Here is a 24,954-nt window from a genome sequence, read left to right on the forward strand (position 1 = left end):
TTTTTTTTTTTTTTTTTTTTTTTTTTTTTTTTTTTTTTTGAAACAGTTTTTCTAAGTTGCTGATGTTGGCCTTGAACTTGTGATCCTCCTCCCTTAGCTTCCAGAATAGCTGGGATTACAGATATGTGCCAAGGCAACCCTCTCTCTATTTAGGTATTAAATAGATTCTACTGATAAGAGAAAATTGTGCTATAGTTTATTTGGCAGCATTATTTTTCTTTCCAAGTGGTACATAAAATCATGTTGTAACTTAGAACACAATGACTTTGATAAAATACAAACATTAACACCAGTGCAATATATCACAAATCCATTAGATATCATAAAAATTATAACTCTTGTTCCTAAGGATGTGTGTATTTGAGATAACTGGATAAAGTGACATAGAAAATATTTAATGTGTATAGTTTAAAATTTATCCTACTAATTATTTTATTATTAACTAAGTCTTCTCTGATAAATGACATTTTCCAAAGTTATTGCAGTATACTTGAAAAATAACAATTGCATATACTTAGATGTAAACCTTGAAGTATTGATATACATAACTATTAGGAAATGATTACTATAATCAAGCTAATTAAAATAATCAGCTCAATGTATCACTATAATTTTTTGTGGTAGGAAAGCAAGATGAATTTTCTTAGTACAATTTAAGTATATAGTGCAGAATCATTAATGTAATCATCGTACTATACATTAGATTTCTAGAATTTATTCATCTAATATACTGAAACTTCATTCTCTTTGATGAATGACTGTTTATATAAGAAGAAGAAGAATTAATAAACCTATTATTCACATTTTATTTTTATGCTACATTAAATAATGACAGTGGATATTTGCTCTAAGTTAATACAGTAGCTACATTAATAGTAAATTAGCTCATTATAACTTTGATACATATAATGAATATAAAATTAACACTTGTAAGTGAATTTTTAACCACAAAAATAAACTTGATAAATGGTTTAAGATGTTGGACCTAAATATCTGCTTTTAGTTTGATATTTTAAATAATTTATCTATATTCATATCTCATCCATATGTTCTTAGTTGGCATTTAGTGTAACAAATGAAATTTCTATTTTAAAAAAAGTCACTTTTATTCTAAATGACATTGAGAACACTTTATTCACTTAAAGTCTTGGGTCAAGTCTGTGGTTGCTGACTATTAGACTGTCTACATCCTATTTTTTCCAAATTTAATGATTTATTTATGATGATCTCTGTCATACTTTGTGCATGGCATGCTGAAAGTAATGGGATTTTTTGTTAAGGCAGAAGAGTAGGTTTTGAGGACAGTGATAGAATTAAAGAGCCAAGCCCATCTCACCTACCTAGATGGCTTTCTCTGCCACATCATGTTGAGCTCCCTGGAGATACAAGTCAAATGATAAACAGGCAAGGGAGATCAATTGAATTTTACCACCAGAACAGGAAGAGATAGCTATGAGTTCAAATGCTTCTTCCAAAATTTACATTTTGATTTTCTAGGGCACAGTATCTTTTGTATTGTAGATACTTAGTAAATACTTTTTAAATAAAAATATGCTGAAAATTGTTATGATTGTGGGTTATGCCCATTCTTAACTGAGTATTGTGCAGATTTCAATGAACAGGCCATTTTTATGCTGTTTTAAATGATTAGAAGATCATTTGAGACAGGCACACAATATATTCTGTTTTATTATGTGCCTTCATCTTCAACATTTTATTAGGGTTTTTCACTAACTTGTGAAGTAAACAAACTTTAATAATGCCACTTTGTGTTGTGTAATATAATAGGTTGTCACAAGTAGCAGGGGGTATCTGGTTTATATTATCTTATAGAATTATTTTCATTGTTTAGGCCCTCCGTACCTTATATTTAAAAAAAAAATAGCTTAACGTGAATATACTTCTATTTTGCTCCAGATGCCCTGTGGAATATTTTGCACTCTATAATCATGATGATTTAAAATTACATGACAGAAATGTCTGATTGTTGACAAATTAATAGGGAATACCCTCTGCATGTGAAATCTGGCATGATCACTTAGACTATTGCACATATTATTTATCAAACCTACCTTTTTGTAGCAATTGCTTGAAAGGTAAAATCTGGACATATTTGGATGTGTAAGCAAAGTTGAAAATTTTTCTGAAATCATGAAGGTCAGAAATAATGACAATCATTTTATAGTTCTTCATGAATCTGTGTCTTCCTGAGACCAGCAGCATCTGAATTACCTGGGAGCTATTTAGAAATACAGAATCATGCAAAGGGTGGGGAGAGTCCCACCTTTCTAAGCTCAGGGACCACACAGGTCCACACAGTCTTCTCTGAGGAATATATGATAGATGCTGGTAGGAGGGAACATGTAACAGCACTGAGCAGTGAGACAACCTGCTTATACACATGCCAGCTGCTATCAGTGCCGGCTGCCCCCCACCATGCAGCATGGAGCTAATTGCCACCTTGACACAGGGGAACATACCTGTACATAGTACCCACAACACCACCACAAGGACCATGCCTACAGAGGTACACACCTGGGAAGGGTAGGGGTTCTAGATTGCCAGCGACATCAGGTAGGCCCCAAAGAGCAAGCCCCACAGAGAGAGACCTCACAGCACTACCAGGGACCTTTATGAGGACTGGCTCACCCTTGCCTCCACAGAATCACCACCAGTAGACCCAGGTTCCCCAGAACCTCAAGCACAGAAATGTATGAGGGGAGACTCCAAACCTCTGAGAGGTCTCTCACCACTACAGGCAGCTCCACCAGATCCTATTGACCACAGCCCACATGACCATGCAGAGGAGTGCCACCAGCAGGTGGATTAGCACCAGGCACCCCAAAGAGGATGCTGCCATTGAGCCAAATGTCGGCCCTCCAGGCGCTGGTGAAGGTCACAGCGCACTCTTTTCCTCAGGCGGTGTCCATGCATGTTAAAATTTCAGAAGTGCTGCTAATCAATTATTTTTTTCTGATCTCCAGTAAACAGGAAATTTTAGGGACAAGATCTTGACTCCCAAACCTTGTCTTGAAATTAGTCATGGTTTATGGCATTTTCAAATGGAATCGAAATCATACATGATTTGATTCTAGAACAGAAAAGCAATCTCCATTTTACATGCTTTAAATCCCTGTAGAATCATGTCTATTTATGTTCTTGTGAATTTTTGACTTATATAATATTATTTTTTTTCCCAAACAAAGAATAAAAATTACAGCCACTAAATGAATTCAACTGTCTCTGTTGTACTGGGTCTTTTATTGACAGTCTCAGAATGTTATTTTAGCTTTCTCAGATTTTTTTTCTTAGACTTGTGGAAATCATGCTGCTTTGTTCTCTGCAGGAGTTAAAATAAAATATTAGTAATTATGCATATTTAATTTTCAAAAGGCCAAGTGATTACTCATAGCACTTTTTAAAAAGGAAAATGATTTCAGATATTCATAAAATGTTTCCTTGGTAAGGGGCTTTCAAGTCTAAAGTTGTGTTATTATGAATACTTTTTCTCATGATGATCAGAATGAAAAATGAGTTTATTAACATTCTTATTTTTTTCCAGATGCAAGACAAAAGTCTACCCTGATGAACTTCCCAACACAAGTGTAGTCATTGTGTTTCATAATGAGGCTTGGAGCACTCTCCTTAGAACTGTTTACAGTGTTATAAATCGCTCCCCACACTACCTGCTCTGTGAGGTCATCTTGGTAGATGATGCCAGTGAAAGAGGTATAAAATATTGTTCTTGTACTTATTTTATTATAAAGCTTTATTATGGTCAAAAAGATAGCCAAGCAGTGATCTGTATTTTGCTTTATAATCAATCAACGTCCTATCAAATTTTCATCAGTATATTTTGACAGTGTTCACTCCAGGAAAAATTAACTAATTCAGTTTTGTTATTATTCTTTTTGGCCTTTATTAACCTAAGAGATCAGCCAAAATGACTTTCAAATATATTTCTTTTTTCCCCCATCAATTGCTTATATTTAAAATTTATATCACTGAATATATAACATTAATTGGCTAGTGAATTTCTTATATTATTTTCCCTAGTGCCAAAAAAAAAAAATTCTAAGATTTGGTCACCATTTCTGTATGTTGTATTTCTGCCTTGAAAGTATCTCTACTCTGTATTAAAAGTTTCAATTTTTTTTTGAAATAAAAAAAATTCTCATTGCATGTTACAGATTTTCTCAAGTTGACATTAGAGAATTATGTGAAAAATTTAGAAGTACCAGTAAAAATTATCAGGATGGAAGAGCGCTCTGGGTTAATACGAGCACGTCTTCGAGGAGCAGCTGCTTCAAAAGGGCAGGTCATAACTTTTCTGGATGCACACTGTGAATGCACATTAGGGTGGCTGGAGCCCTTGCTGGCGAGAATAAAGGAAGACAGGTAGGGATTCCTGTGTTATGTCTGCATGGGTTATGACTGAACCTGTGAGGACAGTTTCAGCTGTCCATCAGAATTCTCTTCCAAGTTGCTATTTTCAGAAAGTTTACTTCACTGTTTTTTTTTTTTCTTTTCTTTTCTTTTTTTTAATGTTTTCCTTATTTAATACAAAAGATTGGCTTATTCATGTTGAACATTAGTGTTTAAGAAATAAATAATTCAAACCATAAAAATGTGCTGAATATTTACTTTTTAAGTGAAGGAAATCAATTTGAAATAGTACAATATGTTATAAGCACATTTCCAAAGCAAATTTCTGTGTCCTCACAAACCCAGTGTGAAGTAGGTAATGTAGATGTTCTTATTGGTACCTTATAATAGGGAGTAATAAAGAAGTTACATACCTTGTGCCAGTAGTTAGCAGTACTGGGAACAATTGTTTAGTTCTTCCTACTCTCTCACCAGTGTTCGCTTACTGCATCAGTGCCCTCAGTCAGAGTCTAGTTCAAAATCACCTTGAGGTTTTTAAGAATAAACACACACACACACACAGCCAAAATAAATCAGGATTTAAAAAATCAGAGATCATAATTTTAATAGTATTGGCACTTTCTACAAATAAATTGTGAAATTTTAAAACTGAGTAACTCTCTACAAAAGTTAAGAACCCTCATACATATCTACATTCATTTCTGATGATGAAGCTTAATGAACATAACTAACACTAAATGCCATCTGATGCAATAACAAAGCATTACATATCAAGTCATTTATACATTTATCATATATAGTAAAAGAGTCTTTCTAGAATTAGTTTTTAATTAGATGCTCCAGTGAGGGGCTGCTTAGTCTGAGCTTGTTCAACCATATCACATAAATGGCAGGATTTGGAACTTGCCAGGAAGATGAATAGAGGCTGTCAGTAAAATGAACCACAGCAGTTCAAGAAAGCAGTGAGAACCTTTTAGTCAACTGAAGGTAATACACAGCTAATAACATTTTGTGTGTTGTACAGTACCCACAGGAGAGTAAGACGGGCAAAGTAGAATGAATCTGGAACATAAAATGCATTACTGGCAACTTTTCAAATGTTATACTGCTTTGTAAATGCATGTATTTCACATTCAACTTCAGAAATTTTTTAATATAATGTTTCATTATGGTCATACATTAGGCACATTCATTTTTACTAACAATGTATTTGTATTACATTTGTATATAGTGAACTTCTATCTCTTGTCCTGATTATAAATTCTAATATTGCCATAACTAGATAATAAAGTCTGTTCAAAGTTATTAGATCTAATTTTTTCTTTCTCCAAGTTAAATCTAATGAGGAAAGAAAGATAATTACTTTGTTGTGTTTAGCATCACCAAGAAACTTTTCCAAGGCCAGGTGCATCATGCTGATTTCAGAGAACTTCAGGGTTGGCCAATAGTGTGAAACATGAAACTAAGTTAATAGTTTTGATGATCCTAGTGTTACAAAACAAGAAGAAATAATGGGCAATGCTTCATTTCTTTCTACATCTATGGGTTACTTTGGAGCCTGTTTGTATATTTGTCTCCTACCCAGTAAGAAAAACACCTCTGTTTTTCAGAATTAGCTACAATCAATGCAATCCTGGGGAGACCTGAACTTTTAATTGTGTAGATGACAGAAAGTTTAGCCCACAAGAAAACACATAAACTTGGAGTAGGGGAAGAGTGAGAGAAGGCAAAACAGATTAAAAGTGTACCTAATGATTTCCCCAAGTAAAGTGTTCTAAAACCTACCATCTTAAAAGTTACTATCAAGAACATAAAACATCCTGGCTTTCTTCTAACTTTAGGAGTAGGAGAAAACATGAGACTAAAATGGCTAATGTTTCCCTGTCTTGAAATTTCATCTGGATTGTTAACAATTGGAAATTCTTAGTTATAGGACAGTTGACTCAGAAATTGTCATAAACCTGTTTTTCTTCATGGGAAGCTTTACTTATTCTGATAGTTCATGATGTTAATTGTTTCTGTTTGTTGTGTTTCCTAGTAGGTGTTTTCTTCATGAAGATTTTCTTAGAACCCTTACTTTAACATGACCAATCCAATTTGAAAGGCAAATTATCAGACCAATTTTTTAGCATCCATTTCCCTCTCTCTCTGTATTCTATCACTTTTCAGTGGGCTGTAGCTGAAATGATGCATAATCTCAAAATGAATCTACTAATCATGCTGTGGGTGGAGGTTTTATAAGAAATAGATCATTCTTACCCTGCTGAGTTAGTACTTGGCATATACTTGGAAATCAACTTGAAGGTCAATTCATGTATTTGATTAGATTTTACATGATAACATAAAGTTTACCATCAGAAAGATATAATAAAAGGAAATAATTTCCTAGAGAAAAAGGACAAAATAAAATTAAGGCATACTTAAGTCACAAAATAATTAAATTATATCTTAGCCGCTAAAACCAATTTAAAGAAGCTAATGTAGTATTTAAATGATCGTTTATATGTAAACTGGTTTTAATTTTTCTTCAGGAAAACAGTCGTATGCCCCATCATTGATGTGATTAGTGACGATACCTTTGAATATATGGCTGGGTCAGATATGACTTATGGGGGTTTTAATTGGAAACTAAATTTCCGCTGGTATCCTGTTCCCCAAAGAGAAATGGATAGGAGGAAAGGAGACAGAACGTTGCCTGTCAGGTAAGTCATACCAAAAAATGAGTAGCATGGTGTTTCTAAAAAAGTTAAATAATATTATAAATTTTTGTTCTAATATTTATCATTTTACAGTCCTAAATTTATTATTCCTGTGTATACATACATGATTGTAAAAGGTAAAATGTATGCATATGATATTAAATCTACTTTAAGTTAATATGGGAAAACTGAACTATTTGTAGAAATGCCAGATATGATTTAAAGGTTTATGTATTCTTATATTCAAAATATATTTACTACAAATTTTATGTGACAGGAATGTGCAACACTGGATACATCAAGGAAATATATGTCTTATTTAGAAGTTTATACTTCATAATAGACATATTCTCAAAATTGAATTAACAAAAAATGTTTTGGTACATATCTAAATTTATCATCCTTTAAATGGTTATCTTCATTTAGAGACAATGTAAAGAACCATATGGAAAACTTTATTAACAATTTTGAAGGATTTATTGTTGGTTTCAAATTACTTCAAATAGCTATTTATTTGGAATATTTTTAGTAAAATATTTATGTTCCCTTAATAAAAAAAGAATATTATGCATATTTGGTTGTCTAGATAAGTATTATTATCACAAAAGTATCACCTTCCTAATTTAACACATTGCTGTGTACTTCTTACCTACAATCAAAAATTGGTTTCCTAAAAATTTTTGGAGGAAATATTCACTAATTTAACTCTTTAAAGTTGAATTTGGCAAATCATCATTCTATTGTAACAATAGAGAAATATCCTAAAATTCTAAAATAACATACATATAATCCATTCTATTAAAAAATACTTTCTGGCAAACTACTGAGAGCATGATCTATTCATTGTTAACTACTTAATAATCAAAAACTAATCTTAAAAATTGTCTAATAGAGGAGAGCAGCTCTAATTACTTGTTATTGAGTAATAAAAAATTATGAGCTATTAACTTCTTAAGGAAATACTACCCCATCAACTAGAATGGAATGTGACTCCTAAAATTTGCATAACGACAAGTAAATTATCATGTCAATATTTAAAGCATAATTTAGTGGTTTTTAAGTCTTGTGTCATCATCACTTTCACCCAGTTCTAATAATAGTTACCCTTAACAACCTGAGTAAATACAGTGTCTCATACATAATACCACCATTATTAGAAATCCTCTTTAGCTAGATCCTGGCTTCATTTAGTGTTAGCTGGTTTTTAAGCTTCAAAGCCCAAATGAAAAATATCAAAATGCTTGGCCAATGCACTTAAATATAAGTAATGTGTTTATTGATTTGAAAATGAATTTTATAAGGATACACATTTGTACTTGTTTTTAAAAAACAAGATTTTTTAAAACTTCATTTTCTCAGAGTCAAAAGATACATAATTAAGGTAGCTATCATTCATAGTACGAAATTACTGATCTGATTCATGGACCTAAAGATCTACACAGAAATCAACCATAATTACTAATTTTTCATTAACTAAAACAAAAGATGAATCACCCAGCTCTCTGTATTTAACCAGAATTCATGTGGTTTTATTGAAGTGAGAACTGATAAAAGTCTCAGCATTTTATTTGCCTAGTAACTACACACCATTTCATTTTCTAAAATACTGAAGAAGCTAGAGGAAGAGAAGTGGAGAAACTGCAGTGTCTGCTGAAGTTTCTAGATTTTTATGGCAAAAGGTTAATTAATTCACTGGCTCAGTTGTAACAGCCTGCAGGTAATTTTCATCAGCATAGCTGTGATGTGAACTTTCTTTGTACTTGTAATCTATTACTTGAAGATGTGATCATTTTTCTCACATTCATACAAATAGATAAATCATTCCAGGTGTTGGAGATAATTTTTTTCCCACATGATTAACAGAATTCTTAATAGCTAAAGTGATTAAAATGAGGTTAAAATTTTAGTTTTCTTAGTGGATTGCTTCATTTCAAATGTCACTAATGACAGTACTTTGTAGTCATCATACTTGGCTGGTCATCATATAGAAATACAATCATGTATCTGCAAATAGTACCAACTTGAACTGGTGGCCTACATTCACTGATACTACATTTAGAGTCCAGCTAATAATGGTTATACTTATTTTTTTTTGGGGGGGGTCAGTCTCTAGTCCTTAGTGTTTTCTTTCTCATAATAGATGGAATATGTGAAGTAAGTTTTTAAATTATGAGTATGGAATAATAGCATGAGTCCTGACTATTTAGTCTGATTTAATCAGTAAATTCTCTTGACATGTTAGTAAATTGTATGAGTTTTTAGGAATGTCTCAATTATGCATGCAACAATAGAGTACACAAATTGTTAAGCCAGAGGTCATAACTAGGAGCTTGTGTGCCAAAAAAATGCCTGGTAGTTGTGTTTTAGTTGTACTACGTAATGTTTTGTCTTTTCAAAAATTAGCATCAGTTGTAAATGAGAAGTATTAAATAATATCTGGATTTCCAGCTATTGAGAAGTTAAAGAATCTTGCCACAATATTTCCTTATTCTTACTTGGCACCATTAGGTAGAGCTAAATAGAAAATGCCCATATTAAATTAACTGGAAAGTTTAGCCTAGTCCCTTAAAACTCCTATAAGTGTGTCTCAGACTCTGAGCCTGAGGGTCTGTTGCTATTTGTCACCATTCATATACTTGGAGAAATATTTCTCAGCATCTGTGTGCCAAGCAAAGTTGAGAGAAATACATTTACTGCAACCAATTGACTTTGCATGAATAACTTTGTTTGGCTTTAACCTTTTAAATGTGTGACCCTCAACTTGAGGAATGTTTGAGTTTGAAACTTATCAAGAACATTAGCCCTCCAAGAATACACATTTATGTTGCCTAATGAAATACAAAGAATAACAAAATGATTTGAAAATGCAGATAATCCTACAAATCATTTAGTAAATCTGAGGACACGATATACATTTTTATTAACACAAAAATTAACATGATTTGGTCTAAGCTATTGAGATGAGTCTGATTTCACAGGCAAACATACCTACACACACACTGGTCAGCACTGTGCTAGATTTTGCACATACAAACGTCAATAAAGAGATCTCTGTTCTAATGTTGTTCATGCTCTGGCATTGGTCATATGTATGCTAGATGAGAGAGAGGGAGAGGCCTGAATATGAGGTCTGAGGGTGGCTCCATAGGAGTTAATTGTGTGTACTACTAGAGCGATGAATAGTTCTGGAAAAGAACCTGACTTAAATCTTATGGATTGCATTAGTCTTTTAATTATGCCCTATAAGTGACCCTTAATAAATAGTAATAAAGATATTCATTTTCCCTTTAATTTCTGAATGTTTAAAAAAGATTTCCTAATTAGAAACCTACTGGTTATTTTTCAAATCTGTTTAACTTTTTTTACTCTCCATATCTTACCTTATGGACACTTACACTTTGTCATTATTCATATTCTTAATATGATTTCTTTCATTCTTATGTGGAGTACCACGTTAAGCATATTCTAAAGTAAAACAAAGGAGTTTTAGATTTTTTATTAGTCCTTAGCTATTCTAATGAATCAAACATAAATTTAATTATTAGATTTTATTCCTGACATATTTTACTTACTTATTATACATCCCATTTTATCAACATTAGTCTCAACTCATGCATCTATTTTGTACTTATTTAGAATTAGGAATTTCTTAAAAATATCAAATAAATTAAATAACATGATTGATAGAATCTTGAATTGCAACTGCTATGTCTTCATATTATTAAAGGCTCAGGGTGTTCATATGCATTGTCTTCTGAATCCTTCTAGTGTTGTGATCACAGAAGAAGTATTGAATTAGTTGGGTAGGGTCAAGTTTTTGCAGGCTTCTCCATTTGAGGAATTGATCCACTCTTTTAAGTATAAAATAGGAATTTTCCTCCATGCCTTGTTTAACTCATGAAGTGTTGTAAACTATTTAATGAATAATATATTTGGCAGTAAGTAGATGATAAATTTATGGAACACACATATGTTGCAAAATAGATGTGAAAAGAACCTAAAAGTATAAAAACAATTAGCCAGCCACCTCTTTTAATATTTTTGCTTATTTCCTACCAGAGTACTTTTTTCCAGATTCATTTAAAATTTGACACTGATGATATTTATCAGTACTTCCCAAAGCAATTAAGGTATTCTTTTTCTCACAAATAAAAGTCTTAATGTCTGCTAAAGTCTCACTTACTTAGCTCCCCCACTATTTATTTGGCAGCAAAACTGAATTAAGGTTTATTTACACTTTATTATTTTTTATTTTTTACCAATTATTTTTTTATTTTTTAACCTATACTCTTTTCATATGATGTATATTTTTCAGAACTTAGCAATTTGATAATATAAAATTTGGTTTTTATGAAATTTGCTTAATAATATATAATTGGTTTCTTGCTACCTCCTGCTAGTGCTGTGATTCTTCCCTCCTCCAAAATAAGAAATTTTTGTCATTGTCTTTAACTTATAATTTCTCTAGTTAGTATAATCAATGATAAACATTTTATTCTGTAATTTCTTATGTAAAAATTAAGTATCTTATACTTAATAGTAACTAACAGTTCGTTTCTAAATTTAAAGCTACTAGATTTTCTTCATTCAGCTTTTCTCAACCCAAATACTTTCATATTTGAGAAAAGAAACAAATAGATGTCAGCAAAACCTTTAAGATACTTCTATACAAATTGGAGATATTAAAATACTGGCATAGGGAAGGATCAACATCATGAACATAACAAATGCTTTGAAAGAAAAGATTTGAAATTGGGATGTTCAACTGTTTGATATTCTTAAATCCTCATATTAAAATCTAAAATATGTTGATTTCAAGAGAGAGAAAAATTTTCATCTCAGATGGAATCTTTGAACCTATATTCTATATAGAAAGAGTATATTTATTTTATATTGTTTCCTAATGGTTTAGGGGATATTTTGCAAGACTTTTCTTAGCAGACTGTAGACATGAGAAGATAGCAGAGATCCCATAGAAAGATTCAGGAATGTGAATTAAATATCACATGTATATACTGAATAATGTTATCATATTAGTCAAAGCATTGTCATGCATCTGATTCCAGCTAGTATTATTATTTATTTTGAACCTTCTTAGGCAAAAAAGAAAAATCAAAGGAACTATTAAGTTTGTACCAACTATTGCACATCCTTTTGGAAGCTTGGGGTTGTATCAGTTTATGAAGATTATAAAAAGCTACTGAGAGAAAAGGTAGAAAGTAACTGCTTTTTTTTTTATTAGAAAGAGGGTCTTTAAGCACAGGTTAAGGTATTTAATTCACACACTTATTGGTAAATGGGTTCTTGGACTCCAAAACAACTCATTTTCCTATACTAAACAGAACTTTATATTTTTTCTCAACCTTTACAAATAGTATTGACTTCTTTTTTGTTTCATAGACTCTAAGGACTTGAGCAAGCTTCACTGCTCAGAGTTTAAGCCAGCATAAGCCCTTGAAATAAGTTTCCTCTTTACAGAAAGCTGCATCTTTATCCACAATTGTATGTGCAAATGATTGTGCAGTGTACAATATTCCACCAAAATTTTCACTTTTCAGCTGTAAAATTTTTAAATTACATTCACATTTGACATTCACTTCTGCAGTAGAAGAGGGTTTGTGCCTTTGCTTTCTTTCTCTCCACTGAGCTCTCTGTACTGAGTGCGGTGGACAGGATGAGGCAGGAAGGGAAACTCATAGCATTTCATTTTCCTTTGGTTTCTACGTCTGGAAAATACTTAACCAAATAAAATCATTGTATTGTATAATGTAAAAATTCAGAAGTATGTGAAGACTTAAGTTCTTCAAGACACACTTTATACAAGTGTGATAATAATAAAATACTCATCTTTACCCATCATCTTAATTATGAATAATATTTGAGACATGTTACTAAAATAGACCTAAATACCAGTAGTCTAGAAATTGAGTTATTTAACCACTACAAATAACAGCCTATAGAATTTGGAGGGTTTGGGGAGGAAATAAAAATGAGTAAAAGCAAAATTGACACCCAGGGAAGTGAGAAGAGATAAGGCACCAGCCTCATAAAAACAGTTATAGGCATGTGCAAATGATCGTCTCTAGGTAAAGAGCAGAGAAAGAGTAACATGCCAAGAGACACCCTTGAGATACCCTTCTAAAGACCCGTTTTGGACAAGAGAAGATAATTGCTAAGTGCATATATCCACAAAAACATTTTAGTGACATATCATACTCATGTGATACATATAAACTAAGAATATGTCCAAAGTCTTATAGCTAGAGAGGGAGGAAAAGGAAGGGATGTCAGTAAAAATTACAAAATGAATGGTCAAATCAGTAGAAGGAATGACCTCTATAGAACAATGAAATTCCAGAAAGAAATTATTACAGAAATGGGAGCAGGATCCAAGCTTCTTAGTTTGAAGGTCAAGAGGAGTTGAGGGAGTAGGTAGAAAGTATCCTTTCAATAAGGTTACCAGTAGAGGGAATAGAAATGTTATGTCCCTAGTTTGAATGAGCTGTGTAATGGAATGAAGATGTATTTTGGTTTAGGAGAGAACTTAACTGAGCATGTTTGTAAGCTCCAGGGGACAATCTAAAAATTCAAAGGCATAAAACTAAATGCAGTAGTCAGTGAACAAGTGGCTGACAGAGTATGCAGGAGAGAGCTGGGTGAAGAGCAGGAGTGTGAATGTTAGCCCACAGCATAGGAGCAGAGGTATTCTTTCCTGAGACACAAGAGGAAGTAGGGGGTCATGAGGAAGACTCAAACATATTGAGCTAGAGTTTGAGGGAGTTTAGACTTCATGCACATCCCTAATTCCAGGGTTCTTAAGTGAATTCAAAATTTTTGGAAAACATTTATTCAAAAATTAGACATGCATCAATAAACTTGGATAAAAGGATTATTATCAGTTTGTGAATTAAGCAGACAATCCAATCAATGACATGGGCTTGTAGTATAATCAGTTGGCCTTATCTCATTACTTTCCAGAGATGCTCTGGGTCTTAGTAGCAGATGTAGATGAAGTAAATGGTAAATTTATTCAGGCACATGGAATTACAGAAAGAAAATTGGGTCAGACAATGCAAAAACAGAGAACCAAGGGTACTAAGCTTATTTTTCACTGACATGGTAGAACCTTGGAGAGGGGTTGGGAGGAGGGAAGAAAAAATTCCCTAAGGAGGTTATTAATATGAGAATATGAATTAATTAAGGAACCATAACTATTAATTAGGGATGAAAAACAACTTTGATGGAAATAGGAGAGGTTAATGAGTAGGAAGTTGTGTTCAGAGGCAGATCTCAGAGGCAATATGATAGATAAAAAGTAGTTATGAATTATTTTGCAACACAAAGAGTATGTATATGGGGAGCCAAAATTAAGTGAAAGACACTCATGGCTGTTGTGTGAATGACTAACATCAATAACAATAGCAAAGATAAATAATCAAATCTTGTTAACTCTTTTTGATGTGCTGGACACTGAGCTAAGTGCTTTACTTCTGTTCATTCAATTCATCTTGGCCTACTTTGTATTAGATGGTGTTTACATTGAGATGATTACCCACTCCCAAACTAGATGATTGATTGGTCAGTGGTTTTAATACTGTATGGACACAAACTTGAAAAATAAATAACCTCAGATAATTCAACTACAATCAAAGTTTGTCTTTTTTTAGAGAAATTCAAGCTGCATATAGGCACATATAAATAGTTCATTAGGGACACTACAGAGCAGTCTAATTAGAACAGAACATGTAGTAGGACAATGACCATGGCTAAAGGGAGTATGTATTCTGAACCACAGTCTATAGACTGTGAAAGAGCCAATCAATATGTCAAACACAACACACACAAATATACATGCGTGTACCCACACACAAGCCTCTCTAAGATTACCTGTCTTCAGAAAATACAGAATTGTTTTTGCAGGATCTTTCTCTTATTAATTTTTTGCTACTCTTCAACTGAATGTGAACGTTATTTGAGTCTTTCTTATGGCCTAATATGGTTTATTTCTAGCCATTTTTTCATGAACTTCTCACATATTTATAGGAATAATGACCAAGAGTAAGATGAAATTGAACACATGCTTTTACATTAAAATGTGTTAGTATTTTATTTATAAGCAGATAAATAGATATGCTCTCTGAACTGATCATTTAAAATGCATCATTTAACATTCTTAAGCATTTGGTTGCATCATGATAGGATAATTGCAGCAATTTTTGTTGCTAATTTTATTAAATAGACTCTCTAGCACTGTATTACCTTATGTAGTTATTGCTATAGAGTTCCAAAACCCCAATCAGGTGAGGTCATGGCTACTCCATAATTACCATCTGTTTAGCTTTGTTAGTATTTCTCATTATAACTCAGAAGGTCAATGATACTGTTCATGATAGGAACCTAGCAAGACCAAAAGTAATAAAACAGCTCTGAGACTAAGCAAGGTTCTGCTACTCCAACTGATGAACAGTTAATTACCTGAGTATAAAATAGTGAGAGCACAGGGAGAAATAGAGAATTTTGCAATATGGTTGATGTCCAAGTATAATATTATTTGGTGGATTTTCAATGAACTAAACTGTTTAATTAGAAGACATGAACATAGCCTGTGACAGAGGATACAGTTTCAAGAAAACCAAAATAGTTGGTTCTTTAACATTCTCACAGACACGAGCAATAAAAATCTAAGTTATTAGATCAGTGTTTCTGTTCTTTAATAGTATATTAGAATTTCTCAGGAGCTGTACATGCTATCATGGGTTCTTACATAGGCCAGCTAAATCTGAATCCATGGAGGGAGGTAACTGAGCATGGATGTCTTTTTTGATAGATGCTTTGATGCTGCTAATGTGCTATGAGGTTGGAAACCACAATATTACAACTAACCCTTCAAAAATAATGATTCCCAATCTGGTTCTATTTGTGAACAATTTTTTAATCATTATTTCATACAGTTTATGTATAAAAACTTCTGTAGCTCACACATGAACCACTGTCCTTAATTAGTCTTTTTGAAAATTAATTAGACCTTTAAAACTTAAGGCCTAATTTCTTGTATCCTGTAAGAAAACTTGAATATGAAAAACAAAAATAAAGGCTTTTATTACTAAGGAAAAGTTTTGGAATTTATGATAAAGTCCTAAAATGCTGAATAGCATACAGGATTTTTGTTTATCCATAGGTCAGATAATAAATTCTACCCTTTGACGTAGGTAAAGAGAAACAATAAGTACATGTAAAAATATTTTGTAACTATAATTAGATACTTATTTCATATAAGCATTTTATATAGCATTTACTTCTTTTCATATTTAATTAGAGTACGAATCTTTTCAGAGAAAAAGCATGTCCTTAGTTTCCTAGGGTTTATTTTTCAATGATTTATAATTATATTATCAAAGATCATGACTGTTTAAGAATTAGTTCATCTCTTTAAAGACTGTGCAAAGTGACCTTACTTTGGCTTTCAGAAGGAATGTAGAAGCCCCAGTTTTAAGGGGTCAGTGTTCCTTCCATATAGCTCTTTGATCACATATAAGACAGAAATAGACTCATCTAAAGTGAGTTTATAGAAAATGTGAAATAAAATGTAATTTTTAAATCTTAAAACCTCTTGCAACTTGTTTTTGTGTTTCTAGTTTGAACTTTTAAAATACTAGTTTTTTATATTTAAAATGTCAAAAAATATTTGCTACAGTCTCCTTAAACACCACACATTGATTTCAAAAGATATTCTTTTGTTTTTGTTTTGTTTTTGTTTTTGTTTTTTTCAACTAGGACCCCTACTATGGCTGGTGGCCTATTTTCTATTGACAGAAACTACTTTGAAGAGATAGGAACTTACGATGCAGGAATGGATATCTGGGGTGGAGAGAATCTTGAAATGTCTTTTAGGGTAATTGCATTTTACTTTGTTTTTTGTTTTTTGTTTTTTAACTCTGAACATAGTATGCTGTAGCATGGACATATCAGACCTAGTAATTTGCTGTCAAATTTTCTTTTGCTAAATGATGAAATTTACCGTCAGTTGGTCATTTTAATGCTTACTTAGAAGCCTTGTTAGAGTCCTATTGCATGAAATATTTGCTATAAAATTGGGATTTAAAACTATTTTTTAAGTTTTCAAAAGTAAGTTTTTTATTCATAGTAAAAGGAAAATAGGGGTTTCAATTGCTTTGTTTTTTTTTTTTTAAATTAAATATTACTCTGAAATCATTTCATGTTTTGGAACTGAAGCTTAAAAATGTTTGTACAATTGGAATTTGCAAGTTCTGCTTTAATTTGTTTTCAAATAACTATTAAGATCGATTTATTGTCAAAGAATTCTAGATAATTCTTAAAGTAACATGAGAATGTTGATAATTGTAGACATTATTATTTGATAAATCAGTTTGAAAAATGCAAATTTATTTAATGAATAATCTTCCTAGTATATAATTATTTAGGATTACCCTTTCTTCATAAATATGATATTATGAAGTAAATAATTTTAATATTTATTACATTCAAAAATTTAAAAGAGTGACAAATGTTCCTTTATGTTAAGAAATAAGGGCTAGCATATTTTTTCCTTCAAAACATGCACAGCATTATTTTTAAGTGATTGAGTTAATAATATCATTTATTTCTTCCTAAAATTGAATGTGAAATATTGATATACTGTTATTCTGCCCAAATCCTTTGTATAGCAATATTATTAGAGTATAGGTATATTAATCAGTAAAGCTTAATATTCATGCCTTTAAATTTGTTATTCAAAAACTATTGTTTTACTAATAATATAAATATGTTTTATAAGAAAATGTTAACATTTGAGGATAAAAATCCCAATTTTTATAATGCTGATTTTGGTGGATTGGGGATAAATGAATTATTTTAGAAGCACTAGAATGACCTTGTTATACTATGCTTTTGGCTCTTAATCCTCCTTGTAGACAGATGTCTGAGACAACCATTAATGAAAATTTCTTATTTCCATATTTGCTTATATATTTATAGTCTGATATAACCTACAAAGCAAATTTCAGAACCAGACTTAGAGCTATCAAGTTTCTATAAGGACCATGGTACATATTTGCAGAAATTTCCAGGACATTTGGAAAAACCAAACTTGTTACTTGGTGTAGTTCTCAAAGTGAAGGACATAGGAGATGACAGAGAGGAAGGGAGGAAAGAAAAATGAGATCAACCAAGGAAGGAAGAAGGAAAAAATGAAACACAAAAAAAGCTTAAAAACAATTTGCTTTTACCCTTACATGCAATAACAAGAGTATGTACCCATCATTAATCAATACTCTGGTATTATGCTGGAATTACATAAGAAAAAAAAATCAACATAACAACATTGCTATTACTTCTCATACTACTGGTTACCATTTCTTTTTCTCTCTTGAAATTTTATTTACCTCTTTTTGACTCTTCTGTTAAATGTGATTCCCTACTACTAGTCTAACCTTCATTTTGACACATAGCTTTTGAATTAGATGGATACTTTTCATCTAGCTGAAAGATGTGTTAATAAGGAATTCAGTGGACTAACATAATAAACAAGGAGACACTGGTCAGAAAATGTAACAGAAGCATAAATATATAAAAAGGATTTATAATACAGTTATCAGGGAGACAGAAAGAATGCAGCTAGTGGGCGTACGGATGATCAGATTTTTAGAAAATGATGAAGGAGTTTCTGTGTGTGTATGTGTGTGTGTGTGTGTGTGTGTGTGTGTGTAAATAGTCTCTTGGGAATATTTAAGAAATAAAGTACTCATGAGTGACTGTTTTTCAAAACAGAAAGCTAGGGAAGAGCAATAGGAAGTATTAAATGTGGGAGGATAGCTAGAGATTAAAACATTAGATAGAACTGAGAAATGAATAGCCATATAAAATAATTGATCATACAATAGGCTAACCAAATTGTGAATTACCATGAAAATTACTATCTCACTTTAAATAATATTCTTTGAATAATAATAATCAGCATAACTGTCACCAATATGGATTGTCACCAACCTCTTGAATTTCATAAATAACAGTACAAGAAACAGTGTTTCTAAGCATATATATCCTTTCGTCCATTTTAAAATAGATTTATTGCCACTTTTGAATCAGTTGAGGTAATTTTAAAACAGGAGTTCAAAGGCAACAAGGGCCTCAGGTCTGACTCAAAGCCATGGAGGATAGACTGAGGTTCCAAGCATGGACTAGGATTTCAAGATGCAACCTGGGTTCAAAACCCAACCCTGGCACTTTCCGATAAGCTTGAGTAAGGTACTATGGCTCTGAAGCTTTAGTTTGATTATCTGTAGAACAGGAAGGACAGAACACTTCCTCATATATTTGAGGGAAAGATTGTATGAGATTATGCACATAATGCTGAGTACCTTTCCAAATAAATGTAAAGTGTGTTATTATTGGCATCTCTTATACTGATGGTTATAAGCTGTGCAACATTGGGCAAACCACAGGATTTTTGAAATCACTTATTAACAACCTTGTCCTTAATAATCTGACCTCAATCATAGATAATGAAATGAGAAAATGCATGCAAATCCTTGAAGACCAGAATATACAACATACATGTAAAACATTGTTGCTCTAAGTGTCATTCAAGATGTAGCTCTAGCAACCCCCTGCCCAGAGAAGAAATTAATATTTTGTAAAACAACTCTTTCTATACTGCCACAATAAGCTTTGGGATAATGACTGTGATCTAATAATCAAGGATGGAATCTATTTTCCCACACTCATGAATCAGTTTACATAAAATATCTTTTAAGTTGAAAAATAAAAATGAAAACATTATCTAGACTTGGAGACCTGGAGTAACAGACACTACATTTTCCCCTTCGCTAACACTCACCTGAATCAATTTTTTAAAATGAGCAAATATATTTGAAACAACACTTTCGAGACATTGAACAGCAGGTCATAAAGGACAGTGGTCCTGAGAGATGGGAAACAAACAAGAAATGCCCTGAAATTGTCTTGATTTACTGCCTTGAAAAAGCTTCTAATCCTCAGTGGTGGTAAGAGAATCCTAAACAGAGCCTGCAGGACACCATGAATAAAGAGTTGAAGCTGAATGCCTAGAGCGATCAGAGCCCCTAGAGTTTGCTGAACAATGCACTGGAGAAAAAAAGAGGTGCATAGACAGGGAACTCAGGAGACATGCAGAAGTGACCACTTGAGTATTCAGCTGCTTGCTGATGCACACATACTGGTGAGGAAAGGATTCAAGTTTTAGGAAAGAACCATCAGAAAGGATTAACAATGTTATTGCTCTGTGATCTCTCCAGATAATCAACAGTAACTATATGTTCCACACAGTTTTATTTGTGGGACATGGGGGTAGTATAAATATTGGGCAATTATATAACCCAATAACAGATAACTCATGTATCAAAGAAATCACAAGTGAAATTTATAGTATTTTGAATTGAATGAAAATGAGAAAATATATAAAATTTGTAGTGTCACTACAATTATACTCAGTGGATATTTATAGCCCTAAACATTGATATTAGGAAAAAAACAAGGTATACTATCACTAACCTCAGCTTAAGAAACTAAAAGAAATGAGAATAATTCCAGTTGATCCAAAAGAAAGGAAATAATAAATATCTAAGCAGCAATAATGAACTATGAAGCAGCAACATTTTAGGAAAGGCATTGAAACCAAAATCTGTTTCTTTAATCAATGAAAATAAGATCAATAAAGTATTTAAATTTCTAACCAATTACCTTGACAACTTGATAAGATGGGCAACTTCCATGAGAGCCATAAACTATCAGAGTTCACAGGAAGAAACGTATCAGCCAAATAGTCCTATATCTAGTAAAGTAATGAAACTAAGTGGTGAAATGGGTTTAATCCCCAGTAACAAAAAAAAAAAAAGCACAACTTGTCATGGAAGAAACACTACAATAAGATGATGTGAGAATTGTGCAATCATTTTAAATAGAAATAAGTACATTTTTAGACAAACTCTTTCCAGAAAATTGCAAAAGAGATGATACTGCCCAACTCACCCTATGAACCTATGAAGTCAGCATTTTTAAGATGTGAAAAACTGACATAGACATTGTAAGAAAACTATAAATTATATCCCTTATGAACATCAATGTAAAATTTCTAAATTAAAATAAAAAATCAAGACTCCCAATAGGCAGAACAAATAATACTTCTAAGTGATATTCAATGCAAGATTGATTTAACATTTAAAAATCCATCAATATAATTCACTATGTTAACAAACTGAAAAAAAACTAATTAATCATCTAAATAAACTCAAGAAATGTATTTGACAAAAATCAGCTAGTGCAATAAGAACAATGAATTAAAGCTATCCATATTTGGAAGAAAAAGGTAAGATTGTTGTTTCAGATGATAATATCATCTGGAAAATCCCATGGAAGTTACCAAAATAGTATTAAAATTAAAAGTCATCTTATCAAGGTTATAGAATATAAGAACAATGCAAAAAAGTAACTTGCATTTCTACATAGTAGCAATAAACAACATCAAATTGAAATTTAACAATTATATATGATAATCAAAAATATGCAATAGTGATGAATCTGACAATAGATGTATGAGACCTCAATGGCGAAAACTATAATATATTGGTGAAATTAAAGAAGGCCTAAATAAATGCAAAAAATGTATTTATTAAGTTTATAAATACAGCATGATATTGAGATAACAATTCTCCCTCATATCAATATAGATTCAATATAATACTAAGCAAAATGCCCGTGGATATTTTCCTTGGTAGAATAAATGGACAAGTTGATTCTAGAATTCGCATAGTAATGCAAGTAATGTAGAATAGCCCTCCTTCCCAAGAAAAGGCTTAATAAAGAAAAAGAGTAATTAACAAAATATGATTTCAAATTTAATTTATTATGAAGTTATAGTGGTCAAGGCTGGGTGGTATTGGCATAAAGTCAATAAATTTGAAAATATAATATAAATCTTCATATTTATCAACAATTGATTTTTCAACAATTATGTAAAATCAGTTTAGGTGGAAAAATATCTTTTCAATAAATAATGTTAAAATAACTAAATATAGATATACAGAAAAATAAAAAAATTTTAAATTTTACTTCACACAATAAAAAATATTAATTCAAATATAAAACTTAAAATTCTAAAAGAACTCATAGAAGAAAAAAAAATTAAGACCAATGGTTAAGGGAATATTTCTTTGATACCAAAAGTATGAACCATTAGAGAAAAAATTGATAAGTTGAACTTTATCAAAATTAAAAACTTTTGCTTTTCCATATCACTAAGAAAATTGAAAAGACAAGTCTCTGATAAGAAAATATTAGCAAATAATATATCTGTATCCATAAAAAAGAAAAAAAAATCCCTCTCAAAACTCCTAAAAGGAAAATAATCAACCTGATAAAAAATGGCCAAAGAATTTGAACAGACACTTAACTAATGAAGGTATACAAATGGCAATAAGCACATGAAAAAATCCCTAACATTATTAGTAATGGGGGAAATGAAAGATAAAATACAATGAACTAACACCACTGAGCCATGAGAAAGAGTCAGATTAAATTTTCCAGCCCTATTGGTGATGCAAATTAATTTTAAGAACTGTACCTGAAACACTGGCAGTAATGTAAAACAGGACACTAAACTCTAGGAAACGGTTTTACTATTTCTTAATGCCTGAGTATTTTCCCAGGGTAGAAGAAAACATGTCCATATGAAGAGTTGTACTCTGATGTTCACAGCAGCTCTATTCATGTTAGCCAAAAACCAGACACAGTCCAAGTGGCCTTCTACAGGTCAATCAATGAACTATGGTTTGTGCATACATGGAATACTGCTCCAGAAAAAAAAAAATGTACTATCTATTGATGCATCCTAAAATTTTAGTGAAACTCAAATGAATTATGCTGAACAAAATAAGCCAAACAAAAAGATTACATACAGTATGAGTCCAGGCATATAAAATTTTAGTACATGCAAGCTAATTTATTTCACAAAGCAGATAACTTGTTGTCTAGGGATAGTGGATTGGGATGGGAGAGCAGAGCAAGAGGGAGGGATTACCAAGGAGTACATGGAAATTCTTAGAATAATTTATGTATTCATTATCTTGATTGTCATAAAGGTGTCACAAGTTTCACACTACTTATTAAACTAAGCAATTTAAATATGTGCATTCATTTTGTGCTAATTATACTTCAGTAAAGCTGCTAAAACAATGAAAACACGCAGACATATACACACACGCAGAGACATCTTTCAAAGAAAAACAAATGGAAGTGTAGTTCAAGGTATCTAGTCAATGGTATACCTGTATATAGAGTATCAGTATAACAGTCCAGCTATTTTTAAATAACCCTGTTGTTATAATATTAATAATCTACCCATTAGGGAAATTGAATTGATTAAATAAAATTATACTTATTAAAGCTTTTTATAAATGTATATTACAATGGTATTATTATGTTTTATTATTTCTGTCCTAAAATAAGTTCTTTGTCAAAAATGTTTTAATTAGGAGGATAGAAATTACTTTAAATGCCTCATTTGTCCTAAAATCAAAATAAAATCATCAATATTTGAAGAATATAACCAAAAAAAAAACACAACTTTTTGTGTGAAATCTAATTATTTCCGAATCCTACGAGCAATGAAGTTGAAAATAAATGATAGCTGATGTAATAAATTTAGAAAAGATGAAAGGCAGAGATTCCCACAGGACAAAACAGTCTGGTAAACTATGCAAAGTTTGTAGACCTTTTGGGGATTGTAAAATTCAGATTTTTTAATAGCATGAAGAGAAAGAAAAGTCTTCTCTAAAAATGTCCAAAAGTTGAAAATTTGAAGGATGGAAATGTCAGTCATAATAATTTGTTAGGCAGAAATCAAATTAGACCAGTCTAGCACAATTACTTCTGTTGGAACTCTTTGCCTTTTGTAAATTCAGTTCATACAAGTGTGAGGAAAATGGATTATTCATCAATGTATAAAACTTGACTACTCTAGTTTTACTTGACCAGTCACAGAAGCCAAACTATAACAGAAGTATTTCCTTTAATTGAACTGACTCTGAATAATTTATGCATGATTCACAGTTTTGATGGATATTTGATTTGGAGAAACTTTTCTTTAAATATGATAAACTATTCTCCTAATGTTAATATAGATATTTATTTGCCTATTTTTCAAAAGATTCTGAGATCAAGCATGTGTAGATGCTTAAATACTATAAAACAGTATCAATGATTCTGATCCAGCAGACAACTCTCTGGTCACCTATTTGGTGCAGGCTAAACCTCAACCATATTGTAATACATTGAAATTTTAACTCCTGTGCTTACACGTGGATTATCTGATAACTACTCCTCTTTCTTGAACCACTGTTTAAACATTTCTCTACTCAAAGAGGGGTTTGTGTAATTTATATCACAGAATAAAATTCCTCTGGGTTATTAGAACCCAGGCAGTGCTGTCAAAAGAGTATCACATTGATTTATATTTTTCTAAAACATTGGGTGAATAGGTGGTATGGATTAAATTTATTCATTTCTAAGAGGACTCTATTCATCCAAAGCCAGTATGTTATAATTTTATTTTGAATATTAAATACCATAAATATTTGACTTCATATATTCCTTTAGGAAAAAAAAAATGAAATGGGCCTGGCATTGTGACCCTTTCCAATTATCCCAGTGACACAGAAGGAGGCAGTAGGATTGCAAGTTCAAAGCCAGTCTCAGCAACTTAGTGAGGCCTTAAGCAATTTAGTGAGACCCTGTCTCAAAAATAAAAAATTAAAAGGGCTGAGAATTTTGCTCAATGGTTAAAATGCCCCTAAATTCAATCCCTGATATATATATA

The 24,954-nt window shown here is 31.8% G+C and overlaps 1 protein-coding gene across 1 annotated transcript in view; it reads left to right on the forward strand.

The window, feature by feature from the left end:
* Positions 1–2,401: 2,401 nt before the first annotated feature.
* The window catches only part of Galnt13 (polypeptide N-acetylgalactosaminyltransferase 13), a 224,234-nt gene continuing 201,681 nt past the window's right edge, over positions 2,402–24,954 (forward strand). Inside the window, exons 1-5 of the mRNA XM_015478926.2 lie at positions 2,402–2,544; positions 3,563–3,729; positions 4,191–4,398; positions 6,918–7,088; positions 16,860–16,977. Coding sequence (XP_015334412.1) covers positions 2,402–2,544; positions 3,563–3,729; positions 4,191–4,398; positions 6,918–7,088; positions 16,860–16,977 — 807 coding nt within the window. The remainder of the gene's footprint in view (positions 2,545–3,562; positions 3,730–4,190; positions 4,399–6,917; positions 7,089–16,859; positions 16,978–24,954) is intronic.

Source organism: Marmota marmota, unplaced genomic scaffold, assembly GCF_001458135.2.
Source record: "Marmota marmota marmota unplaced genomic scaffold, marMar, whole genome shotgun sequence".
NCBI classification, from domain to species: Eukaryota; Metazoa; Chordata; class Mammalia; order Rodentia; family Sciuridae; genus Marmota; species Marmota marmota.